General features: G+C 38.5%; 2 protein-coding genes across 4 annotated transcripts; one reads left to right on the forward strand and one right to left on the reverse strand.

Annotated features, from left to right (window-relative positions):
- Nucleotides 1-460: 460 nt before the first annotated feature.
- On the reverse strand, nucleotides 461-8326 carry LOC115727686 (phosphatidate cytidylyltransferase 4, chloroplastic-like). Of its 2 annotated transcripts, none has more exons than XM_048276126.1 (7): nucleotides 7848-8326; nucleotides 7040-7341; nucleotides 6119-6306; nucleotides 4920-5044; nucleotides 4191-4324; nucleotides 1906-1941; nucleotides 461-1154 (listed from the first exon to the last, which is right to left on the reverse strand). In XM_048276126.1, the coding sequence occupies exons 1-7, from the start codon at nucleotides 8106-8108 to the stop codon at nucleotides 1130-1132; spliced, it is 1071 nt and encodes a 356-aa protein (XP_048132083.1). In that variant the 5' UTR covers nucleotides 8109-8326; the 3' UTR covers nucleotides 461-1129. The 2 variants fall into 2 exon arrangements, with proteins under 2 accessions (XP_048132083.1, XP_030513808.2); XM_030657948.2 differs by having other exon boundaries at nucleotides 1906-2021; nucleotides 7848-8325.
- A 1297-nt stretch (nucleotides 8327-9623) lies between these two features.
- Nucleotides 9624-15525, forward strand: LOC115727688 (protein BFR2). Of its 2 annotated transcripts, none has more exons than XM_030657950.2 (7): nucleotides 9624-10107; nucleotides 12528-12623; nucleotides 12761-12904; nucleotides 13023-13083; nucleotides 13736-13860; nucleotides 14760-14867; nucleotides 15223-15525. In XM_030657950.2, the coding sequence occupies exons 1-6, from the start codon at nucleotides 9715-9717 to the stop codon at nucleotides 14826-14828; spliced, it is 888 nt and encodes a 295-aa protein (XP_030513810.2). In that variant the 5' UTR covers nucleotides 9624-9714; the 3' UTR covers nucleotides 14829-14867; nucleotides 15223-15525. The 2 variants fall into 2 exon arrangements, with proteins under 2 accessions (XP_030513810.2, XP_048132167.1); XM_048276210.1 differs by having other exon boundaries at nucleotides 15256-15525.
- Nucleotides 15526-19508: the final 3983 nt, after the last annotated feature.

Raw genomic sequence — 19508 nt, forward strand, 5'->3', positions numbered from 1 at the left:
GGTTTTGAAGGCCTAAATTCAATATTAATAATAACAGTAATGATGATTGAAAATACAAATAATGACATTCTTACTCATGGTCCTCACTGCCATGAGGACACCCTAGAAGGAACATATCATTGTCACCAAGACATTAGGCGCCAGCAAGCTCATAAGCTTGTTAGCGTCAACATTTAACAACTTCTTACTGTAGGGAGGCTTATAAGGGAAGCAATTTGGAAATCGAATAATTGAGAATATTGATTACCAACCATGACGAGTAAATTAGCGCGCGATCAAAGTGACTTTGAGAGTCTTAACATAGTTCTAATAGAAATGTTGAGACATGACGGTCAGATGGCCCGACAACGATCTGAACGAATCGGTTTCGACCCATCATTCCGCCATCTTCAGCCGCATTAACATGGAACAATAACTATGGACCGGCAGTAAAACGTTTGGACAAGAGAACACCAACATCGGGAAAGTTGTTGAAGAGATCAATGAGCCAAACTACAGCATATAGAACTTCCGCTAGGTCAAAAGTCAGTTTCCAATGAATCAACTGGGGGCTGAAATTCCACTCTCTACAAGCAAGATTAAAGTTAAAGCACAATGAAGATATATCCTAAAACTTGATTCTTTCAGCTAAAGAACCCCAAGCAGCATGACCAGCAAACCGGCTTGCAAAAAAATTGAGATGATTGACCTTGCGGCCGAAATTATTGATCAGCCAATTCATTACAATAGAAAGACTTAACAACACCGAAAGAACCAAGGAAGGAAAGAAAAGAACAACTTTTCGGGAGCAGCTTCTCATCCATTGAGTTGACCAATGACAGCTCTTCTTGAGGATTAACAGTGATCTACGGTCATTTGAACTTATACCTTTAACACTGAAAACAGAGTACGCTTCAAACTCTCAGCTGCCATTTCGAGTTAAAGAGTACGTACAGGAATATCCTCTTTAACTTTCTTGGCCGAAAACAATCGGTGCCTGCTTGGGTGGCCCGAAGTCCCATCTTGCAACAGCCCCAGAACTATGCGGCGCATCTGCACTTTTTATTGCTCATTCTTCCGATGTCAAACGCCATATAGAGGTAGGATGGTTTTGACAAAAGAGTACATGAGCGCACCCGTGAATATGTAGCTATCTACTCTGTCTAATATTCCGCCTGCAGGCATTTCCTCCGATTACAGACATAGTCCATGAAACCCAAATCCGCAAAATACCATAAATGACTGGGTCCTTGCAACTACACTACAATCTGACGCATATTCGATAAGCAGCAGAGGTAGTGGAAAAAGAGGTCCAGGAAACCTTACATGACAGACATCTTAGAAACAAATTCTTTTCATAAGAAACAAGCAATCGATGAAAACTTCCAAGGCAAAACAATCATAAGTATCAAATCTTTGCATTTGACAGAGTAAGGTTCATCTGCAGGTTCCCATGAGTTATAATGCAAGTTCAGCAGGGAAAATGAGATAGCATGAAGGATATTTCAGCTTCACTTTCTCATGCTTGTCAACAAGCGGTAGGCACTAGGTAGATGATTAGTTATATCCCTATCCACGCGGATACACAGAATTTTGGTCAAATCCAAATTCAGATGAGTTCCATGCAATTATAGTGATAAGAAATACTCGAACAGATGAGCTACCTAGATTTCAGAAATGAAAACACACACAATCTTGCAAGTGAAAGCTTCAATTGTTGCAGCAACCAAAAAATGGCACCATTATAAATCGACAACCCAAATAAATGTAGAAATCAGATAAAATGAACTATGAAATTTGTCCTAAATAAAGTTAAGTTGGTTCTCATAATAATCAGCGTTAAGCAAATTTAGCAACTCGAATTAGGGCCAAAGTGAAAAGAAAATTCAGCAGCTTTGCAAAGTAATTAGAGCAGAAGGAACTTACCATGTCCAGGTATAAGGGAACCAGAGTCTTTGACCCCTGCGTCGCGTTTGATCATGGATTCGGTAAGATCTCCAAAAACAGACCCAAAAAAGTTCAAGAACCCCAATGCTATTGCACTGTCCACCAAACAATACGAAATTAGACGCAAACCACAATGGAAAAGACAATGCAAATAAACAGTCTAACAGAATGCAACAACGTGATCACCTAAAAAAAATCAAACTGAACAAAAACAGGTTTAAAATTATGACAGATCCAAAAAGCTTTGAGTCAAGAGGATCAAAATGTATTATTCTGAAATGCTACCGAACAAACGTTGAGAGTACCTTCCTTCGAATCAAAGATGAAGATTATCATACTGGCATCCTTGAAAACTAAAGGACAAATTGGCAAGACAAAGAAAGTACGCTTTTTATTGATGAATAAGTGATAACACTGTAGGAAGCTTAGAAGGCAATGAGTTGATCCGTCATATGAAACAATAAGAAAGAGTAAATGCACAAATTTTGATGTGACATTATTGCAAGTACACCACAAAATCTACTTACTTGAGGCATCTAATGACGATATTGAGCACCGAAAAGAGATCACAAGGAGATTTTTAATGAATTATCTGGGCTTTTGGCTTCAGAGAAAAGGATCAAAATACTCAAGTCCTAGGATTTGTACAATGGTTTTTTTGCAATCAAGGATACAAAAAGTGATGACCGAGTCTCCCGTCTCTACAGGCTTACGACAAGATAATAGCTTTTGGGTTCGCCCCCTAGATAGGAATGAACTCCTCTTCCTTGATGTAAGCTATGCAATGGAGTTTTCGTGGATAAGACATAACAACAGAAAAGGTGCTGGACAAATTGATATCAGAATGGATTAATTGTACGAAGAAGGAAGAATTTAATACCATCCATGAGATTTATAATAGGGAAATAAGCACCTGGTATACTATGATACCTAATAGGCACCTTAAGGTCAAGAAGAATATCATAGGCTACTTGGCAATAATAAGGACGTAATTTGGGACCAATGGTGTTATGAGGAAATGTGTATTTCCATGTGAAAGAAAAGCAAGCAAAAAGCTACAGGAAGATGTTTGTGTATGCACAGAAACAACAATCATGACTATATTCTAGAGAAAGTAGGTATTACCCTCTCAAAAGGGCAAAGAAGAAAACTCACTTAAAACAGTAGGGACATGAAGACCTTCATACATTTCAATGTGAATAGATGATGTCCTCGAAGTGGTTCATCAGTCGTGAAGATTTGGGAGGCATGAGAAGAGACATGGATGAATTTCCTTAGTAGAAAAAGGGAAAACTCTTTTCAGAAATAGAAAAAATGGATACATTTTGAAAACAACATTACGTTCAACAATCTAGGAGAAAGTAGGTATTATGATGTCAAAGAGTAGATTTTGAAAACTCGTTTCAAGTGGTAGGACACATAAGTCCTCAAACATTCCAATGGGAGAGTATGTAACATCACGGAAGTGACTTATAAAGATCAAGGAAGCGTATGTCGACATGTATCAAACTTTTTATTTGACAAGAAAAGAACAAAAATCAAAACAAGAAAGAAAGAGAACATTACTACGATTAAGATTCTGCTGGTGAATTATTTATTAAATGAGCACAATGAGGTAGAAGAATCATCCAACGAAACCAACTAAACCATAACCATTTTTCTAATACTGTAGAAGTAGAGGATTCACAGTTGAAGTTATTCCCCAGGAGAGGGGGGAAAAAAAAACTCCCATTGGTAAAATTTTAAAAGGTGGGATCATGTCTAAAAACATTTCAATTGGCCAAATATACACACACTTCCTAATAATCACTCATCCTGTCCAAAGAATGTTTAAAATAAAAATATTAAAAAAAGAAAAAGGAATAAAGACTGGCAGTCAAGAACAGCTCTATGACACTATCCTTAACAATTAAAGCATAGAAATCCTAGCATCCAAGATAAACAAGGATGAAAGACAATACTCAGTTTCTCTACAACATCCACCCTGTTCCCTCCTCTTTCTCCTCCTCTCTCCCCTCTTCTCCCTCTTGAGCACACAAGCACGTGAAGACAATTTAACTTTACACACATCAAAGACAAAATTTCTCTTTGCCATCCCACTAGAAATAAATGACCTCACCAAAATTCCTACTCCTCCTATTTTCTATCTTCCAAACACCAAGAAACAATGTTAATCAACTTCCCTAATCATTAATAAGTTATTTCAGTTCTCATCCATGAACAAATAGTTTTGCAAACTAGATTACCAGAGTGAGCAGTACTACCTCAACAAAGATGATGGCCAACAAAATATCTTTGACAAGATGACAGAAGTAGCTATACAACCACCCAAGCCTACAACAGTTCCCTCCCATGTCTTCTTAGGACTAATACTTGTAAGTGGTGTCCTACCAAATGCCTGCATTCAAATTCAATAGTTTTCAGGTTTCTGTCTGCATATAACCAAAGTATCCTGCAGGGTACAGAAGGAAAAGCAATCATGAAATCTTACAATAGGAAAGAAATTAAGCACAAAGGTACCCAGCAATTCTTGCCTACATTATATGTGATTATATGAAATGAAGAATAACAAGTCAACTTCATGCTCATTAAAGCACAGAACTCGCAAGAACAAACTATTTTTTTCACTTGCTTTTACAGCACACAAAGATTCAAAGTATATCTTCAGAAAAGAGTTTCATCATAATATTTTGGATAAACCAGCATTATAAGAAGAAAGAAAGTCTGAAAAAAGTAAGTTATCTGTGTAGAACCTCATTAAGGGATACTAATCCAAACAATCTCTCAGCACGACTGAGGATAACAGATCACGAGCATACTCTAGAGTAACTTGGTCGAGGTCCTTAATTCTATTCACAATCGGGACATGGGTGTATTGTCAAACTTATATACAAGAAACTGTAAAACTGGACAAAGGCATGTAGATTTCCAATTGTATGTAAAGGGTACATATTACAGCACATATTACACTGAAAGTCTACAAGCGAAATTACTTTGCCACCAAGAAACGCATATGTGTCTGCTGCAATTATGCTACTTATTGATGTCAATGCCGCCACAAGGCCCACAGTCCAATGAGCCTGGCCACCTAGAAGGATGGGCCATGCTGCTCCTAGTCCTGTTAAAGACAAGCAAGTTAAGAACCACAGCTTGCCATAAGCATGAGCAGCATTAACGAGAATCGCTGAGAATACAAGCCATTTCATCACACATGTTAAAAAAATGAAAACTGCATCGTCCATAGGAAAGGCTTCATCTTGAAACTCCTCACCTCTTCTAGTATTAATTTTAAGTATACTGATAATAAGTAGTATTTATGGGTAGAACAGTTCAGGTACAAGAGCAATGGTGTGAGGCCAAGTTCACAAAATGCTATACAGAGACAGACAGAATACAATAGCAAAAGAATATGCTTTTCTAAACTTTAATACAATAGAATCATTTTTCAGAAAGAACGTCAATTAGGCTTAAATTCTTTATAATTATCAGTTTGTCTGATTGTTCCCCTTATGCTGATGGTTGTGGCAATGTCTAACGGAGAAGTCTGTTAAAAGCAAGGTAGAAATTAGCAAAAAACTAACTTTTGATGCGAGCTTTTTGCTTAACTGAAAATAATAACAAACAGCACAATTATCAATTGAAGTGTACTATGTAAAACTATGGCATATCTTCACACTTGGAGAAGTCAACAGTCTTTAAGTGCCGGTAGATGAAAACCATGATGAACTGAGTCAAATACCAAAAATAATGGCCAAAAACACCAAAACGATTCTTACTAAGCTGTTTGTATCATATAATTTACAATACCAAGTGCTTCTAACATTGGCGGAATCGTGATTTAATCTTCATTACACCATTTAAACCTGAAATTTTTCTGTGTTTAGATGACTATATGCTACATTGGCTGTATTGAATACCACGAATTGATCTTCCTCTCACCATTTAGTCTTGATTTTATTCGCGTTTAAATTTCTATAACCTATGTTGTTTGTAATTGTCTTGTACGCCACATTGATGCGTACATAATTGACAAGTAACATTGTGATCTCAACGACATTTCCAATCTTAATTTGAAACGAATGAAGACTGATAGACTGACATAAAACCAAGGTTGAACAAATCTTAAGGATAAAATATCACATGCATGTATCATGAAAGGGCCATCCTCCATCAGGAATAGACCATATCTTACTAGTATGAAGCGCTGGTGCCGCTAGACCACATCGAAGCTTCACCCAAAAACAAGGAAGATAACCACAATAAAATAGCCCAAATATTGTACTGCTGAGCTGGGAGAATCGTGGATTTCCTCTTTGTAGAAGCAATGCTATGGCGACAAGGAAGGCGGCAGACGTCACAGAAAAGTCTAGACCAAAGTATCTGACATGCACAGCAGCAACTATCAGTAATCAATGCCTATCATACCCTCAAACAAATCAATTGAAAAATGTGTCCCTTGCCAAATAGAGCCAAGGATTGAATAGAGCAATAACGACTTTAGATGAAAGCACTGCTTCCCGGAAAAACTTTGATTCATTCCAAAGGTACCCATAGGGGAAAACAATGGCATCCTATGAGAAATCAGTGAACTCCACCTGATTTTTACACAGATCGCTAACAATTTAGAGGAGAAGAAAAAATGTATCTAAACAGAGAATGCGAAAGATTTTCCAGAAACTGCATGCTGAAAAGCAGTCAAAGTTTTTCGACATGTCTTTGCACCGTAGAGGGTTTTCTCTCAAATATGCTGGTAATTCTTTTTCCTACTATTATTACAAGTAGTTACTACAACTAGATTGCGGTACATTTTAATTTCCATGTCAACTTTACTGTCTTTTGATAATTTCATTCTTCTGAACAGGATGGTTTTAGAAATTCAAAAGCAAGCAAGCACCCATATCTCCCTTAACAAGCAGTGTAGACAGATAAGGTAGTCTATTACATTCTGATAAGACAAGATTGAAGCATGCTAAGTAATTGTTACATCATAATAAGATTGGCTAACTCATAAAACTTTATTAGGAACAGAGTCCATGCTCAAAGCTTTGCTTGCAACAAAATTTCTCCACCGTGCCACAAAATAATATAGCATAGGGGTGTCTTTCAATCTTACAAGGTAAGTATTGGCATCAGGGCACAAATAACAGAGCAAACTCGGGACACATATCGAGGAGGGGGTGTCATTCCAGCTGCAATTCCACGACTTCTAACCAACTCAAAATACTCGCGTGAACCAGCAAAAACAGCAGACGCCAAAGCCACAGTAAACACCCATCCTCCCGCCAGTACAACACCACCAACAGAAATACCAATTCCAAGTCCAAATACAATTCTCTTTCTTAACTGACTTGCTTTCTGTTGAGTCTCCATATCAGTCTCTCCCTGCTGTGAAGATTGATGGCCTTTGTCTACTTCCTAAAACATTCCATTTCAGCATTTCTTTACAATCAAATTAACATGAAAATATCATTTACAGATAGATAAGGGTGACAGAGAGCTAATGCCGCAACTTATTCATCTTCGTTCATCCACAATTCAAGCAACAAACATTGCCATGTCCTGTACTCGCAGATATTCATTCCGTGCATGAAAAGACAGATACAAAGTAAATCCTCACAGACATGATGCATTACGTAACAAATTCCAACAGAGGAAGCAAGGATAAGCAAAGAAAGATAAAATTGACACATTATCTATACTGCTGTTTCTGGCCCATCCAATTGTAAGGAACCATCCTTTTCTTAACTACTAACAACTAAAAGCACGTTATTTCAGAACCCTATCATTTGCACTCAGCATAAAGCCAGCACAAAAAGGTACCATTTTGCCTCGTACATCCAACAATTCCAGTCACCAGTCAAGCAAACAATTACATACACTAATTCTGGATTTCGTAATGAGATAGAGTCGACTGAAAGCACCTGATCGGCATCGCTCTCGCCGACCTGGTCCGGCTCGGCGCGCGCAACGGCCGCGACGATGCGCCGGCGTCCCGAAACGCCGCGCAAACGCATCCGGACAACGCTCCTGGGCCCATGTAACAGCAACCCAAGATTGAATTTTGACAACGGACGCGTCAGAACCAGGGTGTTCTTCGCACAGGGTCGACACGGGCAGGCGCAGAGAGTGGCGAGCGACAGAGGGTTCGGCTTGATTGCCTCGATTCTGACAAAGGGCGCCATTAGAAGGCGAGAGGGCGAAAGTTAAAAGGACTGGGGCAGTGGTTCAGGAGCTTCTTAAGGCATTTTGAACATCCAGAGATACCGGCGGAGATAGAGAGGGGTGGCGGGGAGGGTGAATTGAGCTTGAGATTCGGGAATGGAGTAATGGGTCGCGGGGTTATCTACGTGTCGCACCGTCCACACCACCTATCGGCCTTTCCGCTCCATTTTTCCGTCTCCACGCTAATAAAAACACTACTTTGAAGTGGGCGTGAACGGTTATTTTACTCCGTAATGGTTGAGTTGGGGACATGGAAATCGACTGACTCAGTTTCTGAGTTTCTGGAAGCGAAAGAGGGGAAGGTAAGACAAAAGCGGTAACAACTACTTCAGGAATTACCTCATCGTCGGCGGATTATGTAGGACAATGACAGAAGTTTTTTCTTTCTTTCGAATGAATTGAATGATCATTTAGTTGGTGTAATATTTGCAGACATAACCATTCGGTGACTTGACTATTCAAAAGTAGATACTATTTCATCGTATTTTAGCCTTCCTTATTCGTTTGAGGGTCTTACCAAAGAGAATGGCCGTGAAATATCTTCATAGTTGCATATCGCTGCGACGCGATGCTTTCTATGCTCATGAATTTGTGGTGGGGTAATGCACTGCGCTACGGTACTTCTAAGGTTGCAACGAATGCCAGTGCATAGCGAGCAAAGCAATATTTTGCTCGGGGTGAAGCGGAATGCATTGCTAAATGCATTTGCACAGTGCAGAAGTTCTCCGTTACGCTGTGGAATGAAACGGATTAGCATGGCCAAACTCCGATTTGGGTTCGACCAAAAGAAAAAAAAAAAAAAAAATTCCAACTTTTGGCTTTCCTTGCCCGGTTTTTTCAAATTGGCAATGTATCAAGCGGTTCTTGGCCCTTGCTTGGCCACTTTTAGGCCCATATCCTTGGCTCGTCTCTAGCAGCTTTTCGCATTGCTTGACCAATTTTGGAAAGTGAAAGTATCCGAGCCATGGTAATTCCTACAATCGTTTAGAAGGAGCTAACTCATGGAATGAATCGTTGTACCTAACGTGTATGTTTACCAGTAAGATCCACGAAAATATGTCAACTCATTGATTTATTTCACTATGCAATTTTTTGAGGTAATATTTGCATGTACGACAGACTAAGGTCAATTTAGGATGAAAATCGGCGTTCTTAAAGTTAATTCAAATGGCTTGGATATGTCTTGTAGTTTCGACCTGCGGCACCGGAAATTTTTAATGTGGTCTCAAAGCACGGTATTTTCAGCTTAATCAAATTAAAATTCACATGTAAAGAGAGTGTCGGAAGTGTTAAGTCTTCATCTCATGTGAACTTGTGAAGTATAAAGTGCACCTAAAAGTTGAAACACCTTGAGGCTTGAACGACGACTCGGTCCGGACCGGTCCAAATGCTTAAGCCACAAAAATCAATCGGACCGGTGCGACTAGACCGCGCTGCTTTCATAGTTCTATTAATTATTATGTCGCTTCCCTCCCGTTTTCTTTTGGCCCTCGTTGCTTGCTTCACTCCGTCGACCTCTTGCGACGGCCAATAGTCATTTCGTCTGAGAATTGCCGCGACGCTCGGATGGCGAAGCGTCCCTCTTCTACTTCCGACTCGGAGTCCGATGGAACGCAGGCGAGCTCGGGCTCTGAGCCGGAGCCTACGACCCTCCCCGGCTCGACGAAGACGGCAGTATCGACTTACGAGAAGCAGAGGATGTCGAGAATCGCAGAGAACAACAAGAGAATGGAGGCCCTGGGCCTCCGAAATTTGGCGAGTTCTGTGATGGGTTCGAGTCGGAAGGCGAAAAAGGGCGACGCAAAGGGCAAAAGGAAGGTGGGCGAGGATGACGACGACGACAGGGATGATGATTACGCGCCTGCTTTGGACGATGGTGGTGGTGATGATGATGATCTTAGCGTCGACGATGAGGAGGATGATCAGGATTTTGAAGTATCTGGGTCTGGTAAAAGAAAGGTTGTTTTTTTTTTTTTGGGGTAAATTTTGATTTGTTTATGTTATTCTCGCTTGAATTGAATTCCTAGACTAGTTGGGTTTCAGGCGCATTTGGAAATGGAAATGTGGGTTTAAGACAATGGAGTCGAGAAACAAATGATCATTGACTTTCTCATTTCTTGGATTTTTCTCAATATGAATGACACTGCTTGTACCTTCTTAAAAGAATTAGAACAATGGGGCCATTCAAGTGAATGAAGTGATTCGTGCTCCGGTGGCGTTAATTTTGTCGGCTTGGCGGCTCTAGCTTTAATTCATTCCATTCTGAACTGTTGCGTACTCACCGCATATTGCGGTCACTTGGAAGTGTTGCCTATCTACTTCCTTCACAACAGTGCCTTTTTCCTAGTATAATTTTTTGGTTGATGTTGTTGCCAAGTGCACTCAGGAGCACTTTCTTCCTGAGTTTTCTTAGTTCTTTAGACTTCTCCACGAAATGTTTTGTTCTAAAAAATTGCGGTGCTGGCTGCATTGAGTGCCTTCTTAATTAGAATGAATTTCTTTATGCTTTTATGACTTCGATTGTGACATTCTTGAAACTTCACAGGTGTTTCTAAGAGATAGTTGGCATAATTAAACAGAGGACTGTTATGAGAAGATCAAAGTTGGATCCTAAGTAACCATGAGATTTTTGGCTTGAAGTGGCATTGAAACCTAGTTATGCTATTTCACTCCCCAACATCTATAGGTTACCCAACTTAAGCAAAACTTTGTGCAGTTGGTTAGAAAATGTGTGAACTTGCTAGTAGATTAACATGCTATCCTTCCCTTCGTTTTTCCAGTCCTTGATAATTTCAATTAAATTGTGTAATTTTGATGTTTCTCGGCATTTCAAACCTATCACAATAAACTCCAAAATCACAGTATTACTGTTTATTGGCTACTTATTTTGAATTTCATCTATTGCTAATAACTCCAGACTGCTTCAGCGAAGGGCATTAATTTGGTGATACTCTAGTCCCATGTACTTGAAGAGTTGCAGCTAGCCTATTTTCCCCTCTCATTTTTCTCTACATTGCATTACTTATGTTAAGTACGACCTCTGTTATCAGTTCGTCAACTTCCTTGCATGTTTTAAGCCTTTCCGAGTCTAGCAAGTGGAAAAATTACTTTTTTTAATTACTTTCTTTATGCTTTCCCCTTGACTCTGTCTTTGAGTTATAAATGGTTGTTATATCAAAAAAGGGAATAGTAGCCTTGTGCCGATTGCTAGGGTTTCCTTCGACTCCATCCAATGTCAAATACTGATTAGCAAGTGGTATATCACCTCCTTCTCTCAACTTGGTTTTTTAGGTGTGTTCAATGAAAAAGGTTCTTGGTACTTTCGACCTGCTCATCGATACTTTCTAAATGGTTTCAATCAGTTCACTTCTCCAAACATCCATTTAAAGTCTTAGAAGATAGTTTGCCACAGGGCACATGGATATAATGTCATGTCAGCCGCTATAAGGTGCTGCATCAACATTCCTTTCTTTTCAATAGATAGTGGTTGAAGTGACTTGCTTGAACCCCTTTCATAAGTATAATACCTGATAGAAAGCTTTGAAATTCACCGAATTGGTTAAATATTGATACCGCAGTTCAGTAAATGACTTAATTACCCCATAATATAGTGTAGGTTTTTTAGATAAATTGACTTATGGCTTTCATTTAAGTTTATATTTTCTGGTGCTTTTTCTGTCCTGTTGGAGTGCATGTTTTGGTGGAAGACAGTTTTTCTTTCTGTACCTCCTGTTATTGCTTTTCAGGTGATTAGATTTCCATTTAAGTCAGGATTTAGAGAACAATAGAAATCTTATAGATCTGAGGTGCACGTTGGAACTTTTTAGTAAGTTGTGCATATATCAGCCCTGGACATGTCATTATAATAATCGCAATGGAATATTGAACATGAGCAACTTCTTCATGTCCTTGGTTGTTCTATATTAGGTAAGATCAGGGCGGTGTTGTGTGAACAACGTGTAGATTCATAAGTTCCAAACTTAGAGAATTTGGCTATGATACTTAGCGCCAATTGCAACATGCTTTTTCCTCATTTTTAGTCCTAATCCATTTTTAGTATTTGGATAAGATTTCAGATTTCTCACATATTTCAAAGGTAGTGACATTGATGTGAAATAAACAATGAGATAAGTAAGAGGAGCTAAACCTGAATTGGCGTTCCAAGTCTTTCATGTGGGTCGAAGAAGTTTAAAGATTGATTTGAGCACAATTGACGAGCTGAATTCAGTGAACTATTCTGATCATGTATTATTTTGATGTCTTCTTAATAACCGTGCTTCTTGTCCTTCCTGGCTAATGCACAGGTCAATACTTTTGTAAGTCTTCCATCTTGCTTTGAAATGTTTTGTTTTACCTTTTGTGACTATCTCCTGCTCCAGGGAAAGGGAAAAGTGTCAAAACCGAAGAAGAAACCTCAGACCAAAAAGTTACTGAATAAGTTGGATTATGTTGATGATGATGCTGAATTGGCGAAGGTAAATTTGGTGTTTTCATGATTGTAATATTTTCATTCCATGGTGAAGCTTGGGTTTCATCTCAGCATGGATTAGGAATCTATTACACGTGTCATAACTGCAAGATCAATACTAACAAAGTCAGTGGCAAAATGCAGGCCATTGTGCTGTCTCTGAATGATTCTACCAGAGTTTCAGGAACAGTGAGTTCAGGGCCTTCCAAAAATGAGCCTGGTGTAGATCCTAACGGCAAAGTAGAAAAGACTTGGGAAAATCCTAGAATGCTGAAGAGGAAAAAAACTGTCAGTAACTCATTCTAATAATTGTTTTAAGAGAATATTGTTTTCCTTTTTCTGTCCTAACTGACTGTTTTTGTTTTTTTGTTTCTTTCTTTGCCTGTAAATAATTATTGAATTCCAGTTTACCAGCAGGGTGAAGATGACTGAGGACGAGCTGATTATGCACTTTTTTCAGCTTGATGGTAATTGATGGTTAATGGAGTTTCCATGTGTACGATTGTCAGATGATGGATACATATTTTTTCACTTCTTTCCTTCATTTTTTGGCATTGATGGCTGTGGCAACCAAACTGTTAGTTAGCATGGCAGGTTTACTTGTCCTTGTGCATCATTATCCAAATGGTAGGGAGGTTCAGAGAAGCTAATTTACTGTTAGGCTGAAGCATTCGCATCTAAGAAACCAATATCTATAGAAGGCTAATTCGGAGGGGGATATTTATACTCAGCAAATCTTCCATCCCTTTCTTGAGTCATGGTTATGAAAAGGGATGTTAAGCATTTGAAAATCCGGCAAATTTTGGTTTGCTAGTATATAGTTGTAAGATATGTTGTTGTCAGTTGCTCTAGTATCAGAAACTGCCAAAAGAAGTCTCAGAATGTCAATTTTACTACACAGTTTTTTTCTACATTCCTCTGGATACTAACAATGAGAGTTTCTTAATTGGGTGTTGCGCGGCATTTCTTTTTCTTTCTGTGGCTTGTAACCTCATTGTTAAGTGGGTACATCTAGCCGTTCCTGGACCCCACAATGTGGGAGGCTGGTGCAATAGACGCCCTTTTTGGCTTGTGAACCTTTTTGTTTCTGGAACTGATGAGCTTGCATGTGTCATGCAGAAGCGGGGAAGGGTGGCATCACTGCGCTTGATTTAGCCAAGGTAGCTGATGCTCATGATTTTATGTGGACAGACAAGGAACTAGCCGACATGATTCACTGCTTTGATAGCGATGGAGATGGAAAGGTCCAGCCTACTACTATTCTTGTTTCATCTCAAGTCCTGCATGATAATCCTTCTGTCAACTGCATTGCTGTGGACTGAACTGTTACAAAATTCTGAGAAAAGTCCCAGCATCATTAATTTAATTGACTGCATGTTATGACATTCATTAACCATTTATGAGGACAGAGTCTGTTGTTGTGTTGTTACATAATTGACTTATGGGTCTCGTTGAGGAGTGTCCCCGCACCACTTGTTAACCATACTTGATAAAGACATTTTTTCATTTCATTCATTATGCATAACATGAGAAAGATTGTGCATTGTAAAAGACAAATTTTCTTTATTGAGGTGTTTAAGAAGTGTCCTCGCGGCACTTGTTAACATAATTTTTTAAATTATTAATGCAGATACAAGTCTGTGGTTTGAAATTATCTTGCGTTGATGGTCATGTTTTATGAATCGACTAATTTTAAATTTGATTTCACTATAACTGTCTGGGAAGTATCACCAACTTGATTTAATCACGACAATGGAGTAATGAAAGTAAATGTGGTAATATCCTGGCAGGACTAGTCATGCCCCGAAAGTGTAGGAAAACGGCTTCTGTTATGATAGGAATTTTTACATAGTTAATTTAAGACCATTCTCTAGTTAGATCTTTAGCTAACCCACTCTTGGCTTGGGAGAATGTACTTTTCTCCATATCATCTCTTTTATATTTTGCTCCATTGAACAAATTTCTAGTAATGTTATGCAAAGGAAAACAATTGCCGACAATAGTATTAAGGATTGCTTTTCTTAGCGATCAACGGAAATTTAAGGATGCCTAAGTAAACCAGGGATTGGATGTTGATGCTGGTTTTGTGTCTTTAGAAATCAAACTCTCTGTTTATGGCGTGATTTGACTGTCTATATTACAGCTAAGTCTTGATGATTTCTCGAAGATTGTCCATCGATGCAACATGATACAAGGTTCCGAAAGCTCCTGAGTGGTTAAGAGTGCCGAGTCTACCTACTGTTCTGATCAGGTATGGTGTGGAATTGGCAACAACTTTTTCCACCTCTTTCATCAGGTACCGATGATGATGTCGTCGGAATTAGTGATCGTACTAGTGGTACTTGTTAGATTTTAAATTCTTGGGCTTGATGAAAGACAAAGGAAAAATGCTCTCCGAAGCTTTCTTTTCTTGTTTAAGCGAAGCTGATATCAATACATAAGTAAGAGGTGAAAGATGGTGGATTAAGTGATCTGGAGGATGAGGAAACCAACATTTTCTTGCTACTTAATGGAATGCCCTCATTAGAGCTCGGATTTAGTGATGTTTTACTTGCAGATTTCCTCGTGTATCGACTTCTGATTTGTGTCTTTATGTTCCATTTCAGGAGTGATTGATCAAGAAGTCATTTTTCTGCTGGGTTCTGCTACAACGGCAAGGAAGGAAGCACCCACGCGAGAGATAGAAGCAAGAAAGTAGTTTGATCTGCTTGCTGTGGCTGAGATGTTTATACTACAAGTGGGAGCTTTCACAGACAGCTCACTAAGTGCTGGTTGTATTTACTATATTAGACAACTGAATTATCTGCAACATTTTTACAAGCTAATCTATTTGAGGTTAGGATTAGCGTGACGGCCGATTATAGCTTGCTTAACCTTTTACGCCAGTTGATTATCTGCTGGCCTTGTTCATAAAAACACAAGGACTCTGAACTGGTGCTATCGTGAAGGTTTGGTCTTGGTGTTATGCATGATTTGATTACATTGAGACATTTTTGTCTATCCTGTGACAAATATTCTTAAGTTGGTCAGACCGCAGAAACCAAGATGCATTGAAGAAATGCTGCAATATGCACCTTCAGAATAATCAGGTTTGTTGAAGTTGGCATGGAAGCGACGGGCTTTATCTCGGTTTTGGCTAATGCCAAGTCGTCGCGATGCTCCTTATCCTTAATAAGCTCTGGCTTGTACCCACGATCCACACTAAAAATTCCTTTTGTGACTTGAGAAAGGTGGTCTAGATTCGATCGGTATGACGTGAAAGTAGAAAGAAATATGAGAGGAACTTACTGATTTTTTTTTTCTTTTTGATTTGACGGACTGTCTTTGAACGATGGAGGACCGGATTTCTTAGTTGGGGGAGCGTGACAATAAATTTTGAGTGAAAGACATTGAATTCGTCTTACAAAAATAGTTTTTTCTCTTATTGGTAGGTTTTCAAATATATTTGATAAGTTTCTAGTTACCATCAACTAATTTTTCCCTTCATTACTTACTATATTAATCGAACTAGTTATTTAATTGAATCGTTTAAGTCGATTCTATTTAAGATTATCGAACATTGTTTTCATCTAGCAGCTAAAATTTCTATCTCTTCTCCGTTTCAATTTTCCCTTTAGTCACATTTGAAGACCGTGATCGCAGCGGCTTGTTGGCCATCTTTACGCGATGGGGGACCGATTCTGCTGCAAGCTTGTATTATCTACTTGCATCAGTTGGTTCTTGGGTTGACTGTGGAGAACAAGGTGATGCCATCTCTGAAAGAATCGAAAGGTTACTTGGAATCCTTGTTTGCATGGTCATTAGCTCTCATCCAAGTAAAGGATGATACTTACAAACATGGAAAGCGACCTTCGTCGTGATTTTCGTAGCTGTCATTGCGCTCTTTAGGTCGTGATTTTGCTCACCGCTCGTTCTTTTGCCATCTCTACTATGAATCAACAACGCAATTTCAGGCCAAATGGCGGTTGCCAATGAGATAAAGAATGGTGGGATTCAATTGATCTAATGAGATTCCTTCGACTTACTTTTCCATGGTTTATTCTAATTGGAGGAGTTCCTTCCGTGGTACGATTGACTTTTCACTTCGCTATAAAAAAAGGTATGCAGATAAAGGAGTGGTTGAGTGAAAGAAAGAAAAAGAATATCAATGATATAGGACTCGGTTTATGAGGCATCTCATAAAAAGCTGTGTAATAAAGCATGCATACTGATTCATACATAAATATATGAATCTATTAATTGAAAAAAAATCAAGAGCCTCGAGCCAATGAAGACTGGAATTTAAACCTAACCATTAATTGCGAAGCAATGGAAACGATGGAAATCATGAATACGTAAAATTCTATTGAAAAATGAATCCTAATAATTCATTAGGTGGGATGGTGGAATGAACTAGAGACCAATTCATTTATTCCGAGAAGTCATGAGCTAACCCTACAACTAAAATATATATTGAAAGATTAAATATTCGCCTGCGAAGGTTTTTATTAGATTACTCAATCTTCTTTTACATTACTCAATCTTGTTTGATCCAATATGCCTATTTCTGGCATCATATCCATAGTTAGCTCTTATGAGATTGATGAGATTGATATTCAAATATTTCTTCTTAGAACGTATCGATTTGAACCCCGTTCTTCTTGCGCCAAAGATCTTACCATTTTCGAACGAATTGGAATTACATCTCTTTTTCATTTCATGAAGGATTCGACGGAGTTTTATACGTGTACTAGTGGGGGGGGGCAAAGAAAAAAATGGATCCGAAACTCTTGCGGGAATGATTCGATACGATTAAAAAAATCAAAAGAAAAGAGAAATGATTTTCGAATTCTGTTCTATATGGATTCAAATTTCTTACTATTATTTTAATAATAGCTGAGCCATTTCCTTTTACGATACTAAAAAGCCAGGCAACTCAAATAATGTAAGAAAAGAAATATTTTCACAGAGCAAAAGGAGAGACAGGACACGCCATCCCGAATAGAACTTCGAAACATAGATAGTTATCTATATGTGGTTAATAAATAAAAACTTCATTACTATAGTACGCCCTTCGATCATATTATACTAAAAAAAGGTAAAATAAAAGTATATCTCTTTTAAGATTATCATTTGTTGAACAATTCTCTAAACCTTTTCTCAGGCTATTGTTTTCTTGTTTTGTTCCCTGTTTTATCTGTGCAAGAATTTTGAAAAAGGGCATTAGAATTGTTATGCAATCAATCTCCTTGCTGGACTTGGGATTGCATGCAAAACTTTCTTCGAGCACGAAAACTCGAATTTCGTAATAAACTCACACTTGGCATATGTGTAATTTATCCAATAATCGATGTTGGATATGGAGAAATGGAAATATAAAGCCATAAGGATTAAATCCCCACCTATTTAGTCCGTGGAGGGTGGTGAAAGTAGTGGTGCACCACTACTCACCCCCTTTGTTCGTTCGGAAATACTGTATGGATTCTAAATAGGTCGGGGATTTAATGTTATGGCTGTATTTCCTCCATTTCTCATGATTTGCTCTTGATATGTAAGGATTTTATATTGGCACTCAAGTGAACGGTTTTTCACGCTATGCGACATGAAAAATTATATGTTAAAGTTCTACTCTTGTATTTGAAGATTGCTGCACATTTATGTCCCAAAAGAAAAGAAAAGTATTTTCTAGTTATATTCTATTATATGTTTTTTTCAGTGCAAACCATTCTGATCTATCTATCTTTCTATCTGTGGTATTCTTGCTGCAGCCAGCGGCAGCATGGAAACTTAGAGACTAAGAAAGGAAAGAAAGAAGAAATTTCCATCTTCATTCTCGTGTGTGGAGGAAAATCATCATGGAAATATGCTCGGTTCAATGCGCGTTTGGCATCTTCAGAGAGATTGAAAAAGGAGAGAAGATAATATGATGGACGAAACATCTCTTCGGAATCATGATATTGATCGCTAACGCAAGTCACCATAGCCAAATGCTTGAGTCTTTTTGACTTTTTTTTCTAAAGAATTGCGTGTTCGAACTTGCTAACAATATTGATCTTTAACCCAAGTGACCATAGGGCAGAAAATTGATTGGAAATAGATTTGCACTCTCAATCTTGGATAAATGTGCAAAAGTTGCAAATTTAATATATCAATGATGAACTGCTATAATCTGACCACACCTAATACTGAGAAAAAAGCTCGCATATTCATTTCACATAACATACAAACATCCTAAAATATAAACGGAAAAAGAGCAAAAAAGAGTGTCGAATTCCATTACGAGATCAACTAGACAATGTCCTCCACGACTCCGCCTCTATCACCGCCGATGGATCGAGTCACGGCATTGTTATTTATCGATGCTTCTTCTTGTTGCACAACGTTAGTTTTGAAAATATTTTCTATGACCACTTGTGATTGAATGACCAAATTTCTGAGTCTCAAAGATATCGCTCCGCATATGGACTGGAAGATCAGTTTCATCTCCTGATAAATATGTTGATAATTGGGGTTTGCAGCTACCATGACGAGGAACAAACCATAGAAAACCCACTTGATATAAGGATTCAGCACGACGGAGTCAATCGTTACTCCAATAACAAGACATCCTAGTATGAGAAACATGAAAACGCATGCTGGAATCCAGAGTGAACTGGATAGCTCGTCAGCATCTGCTAGTATCAAATTCAAACTTTCTATTAAGTGCATGTTCCAAAACGAAACCCTAAAAGAGTCCACGATCGCGACCACTGCCTGTTATTACAAATTCGAGGGAGAAAACAACATTATTGGATATAAAGTTTGCGGATTTTATTGCAGACCAAAGTTGACTTTTATTAGATGGATTTTAACCCTTGCCCTCTCTGAAATCTGAAAATGCGTCGCCCTCTAGATCCAGAGCTCCCAAGCGACC

Source organism: Rhodamnia argentea, chromosome 3, assembly GCF_020921035.1.
Source record: "Rhodamnia argentea isolate NSW1041297 chromosome 3, ASM2092103v1, whole genome shotgun sequence".
Lineage (NCBI taxonomy): Eukaryota > Viridiplantae > Streptophyta > Magnoliopsida > Myrtales > Myrtaceae > Rhodamnia > Rhodamnia argentea.

Bases quoted from the DNA above. Each gene is read 5' to 3' on its own strand.
- LOC115727686 (XM_030657948.2), bottom strand. From the start codon at position 8,108: ATGGCGCCCTTTGTCAGAATCGAGGCAATCAAGCCGAACCCTCTGTCG. The intron at 7,342-7,847 runs GTGCTTTCAGTC...GGAATGTTTTAG, and splicing joins GCGAGAGCGATGCCGATCAG to GAAGTAGACAAAGGCCATCA. The intron at 5,045-6,118 runs GTAAGATATGGT...TGTCTTTAACAG, and splicing joins GGCACCAGCGCTTCATACTA to GACTAGGAGCAGCATGGCCC.
- LOC115727688 (XM_030657950.2), top strand. From the start codon at position 9,715: ATGGCGAAGCGTCCCTCTTCTACTTCCGACTCGGAGTCCGATGGAACG. The intron at 12,624-12,760 runs GTAAATTTGGTG...GGCAAAATGCAG, and splicing joins ATGATGCTGAATTGGCGAAG to GCCATTGTGCTGTCTCTGAA. The intron at 13,084-13,735 runs GTAATTGATGGT...TGTGTCATGCAG, and splicing joins GCACTTTTTTCAGCTTGATG to AAGCGGGGAAGGGTGGCATC.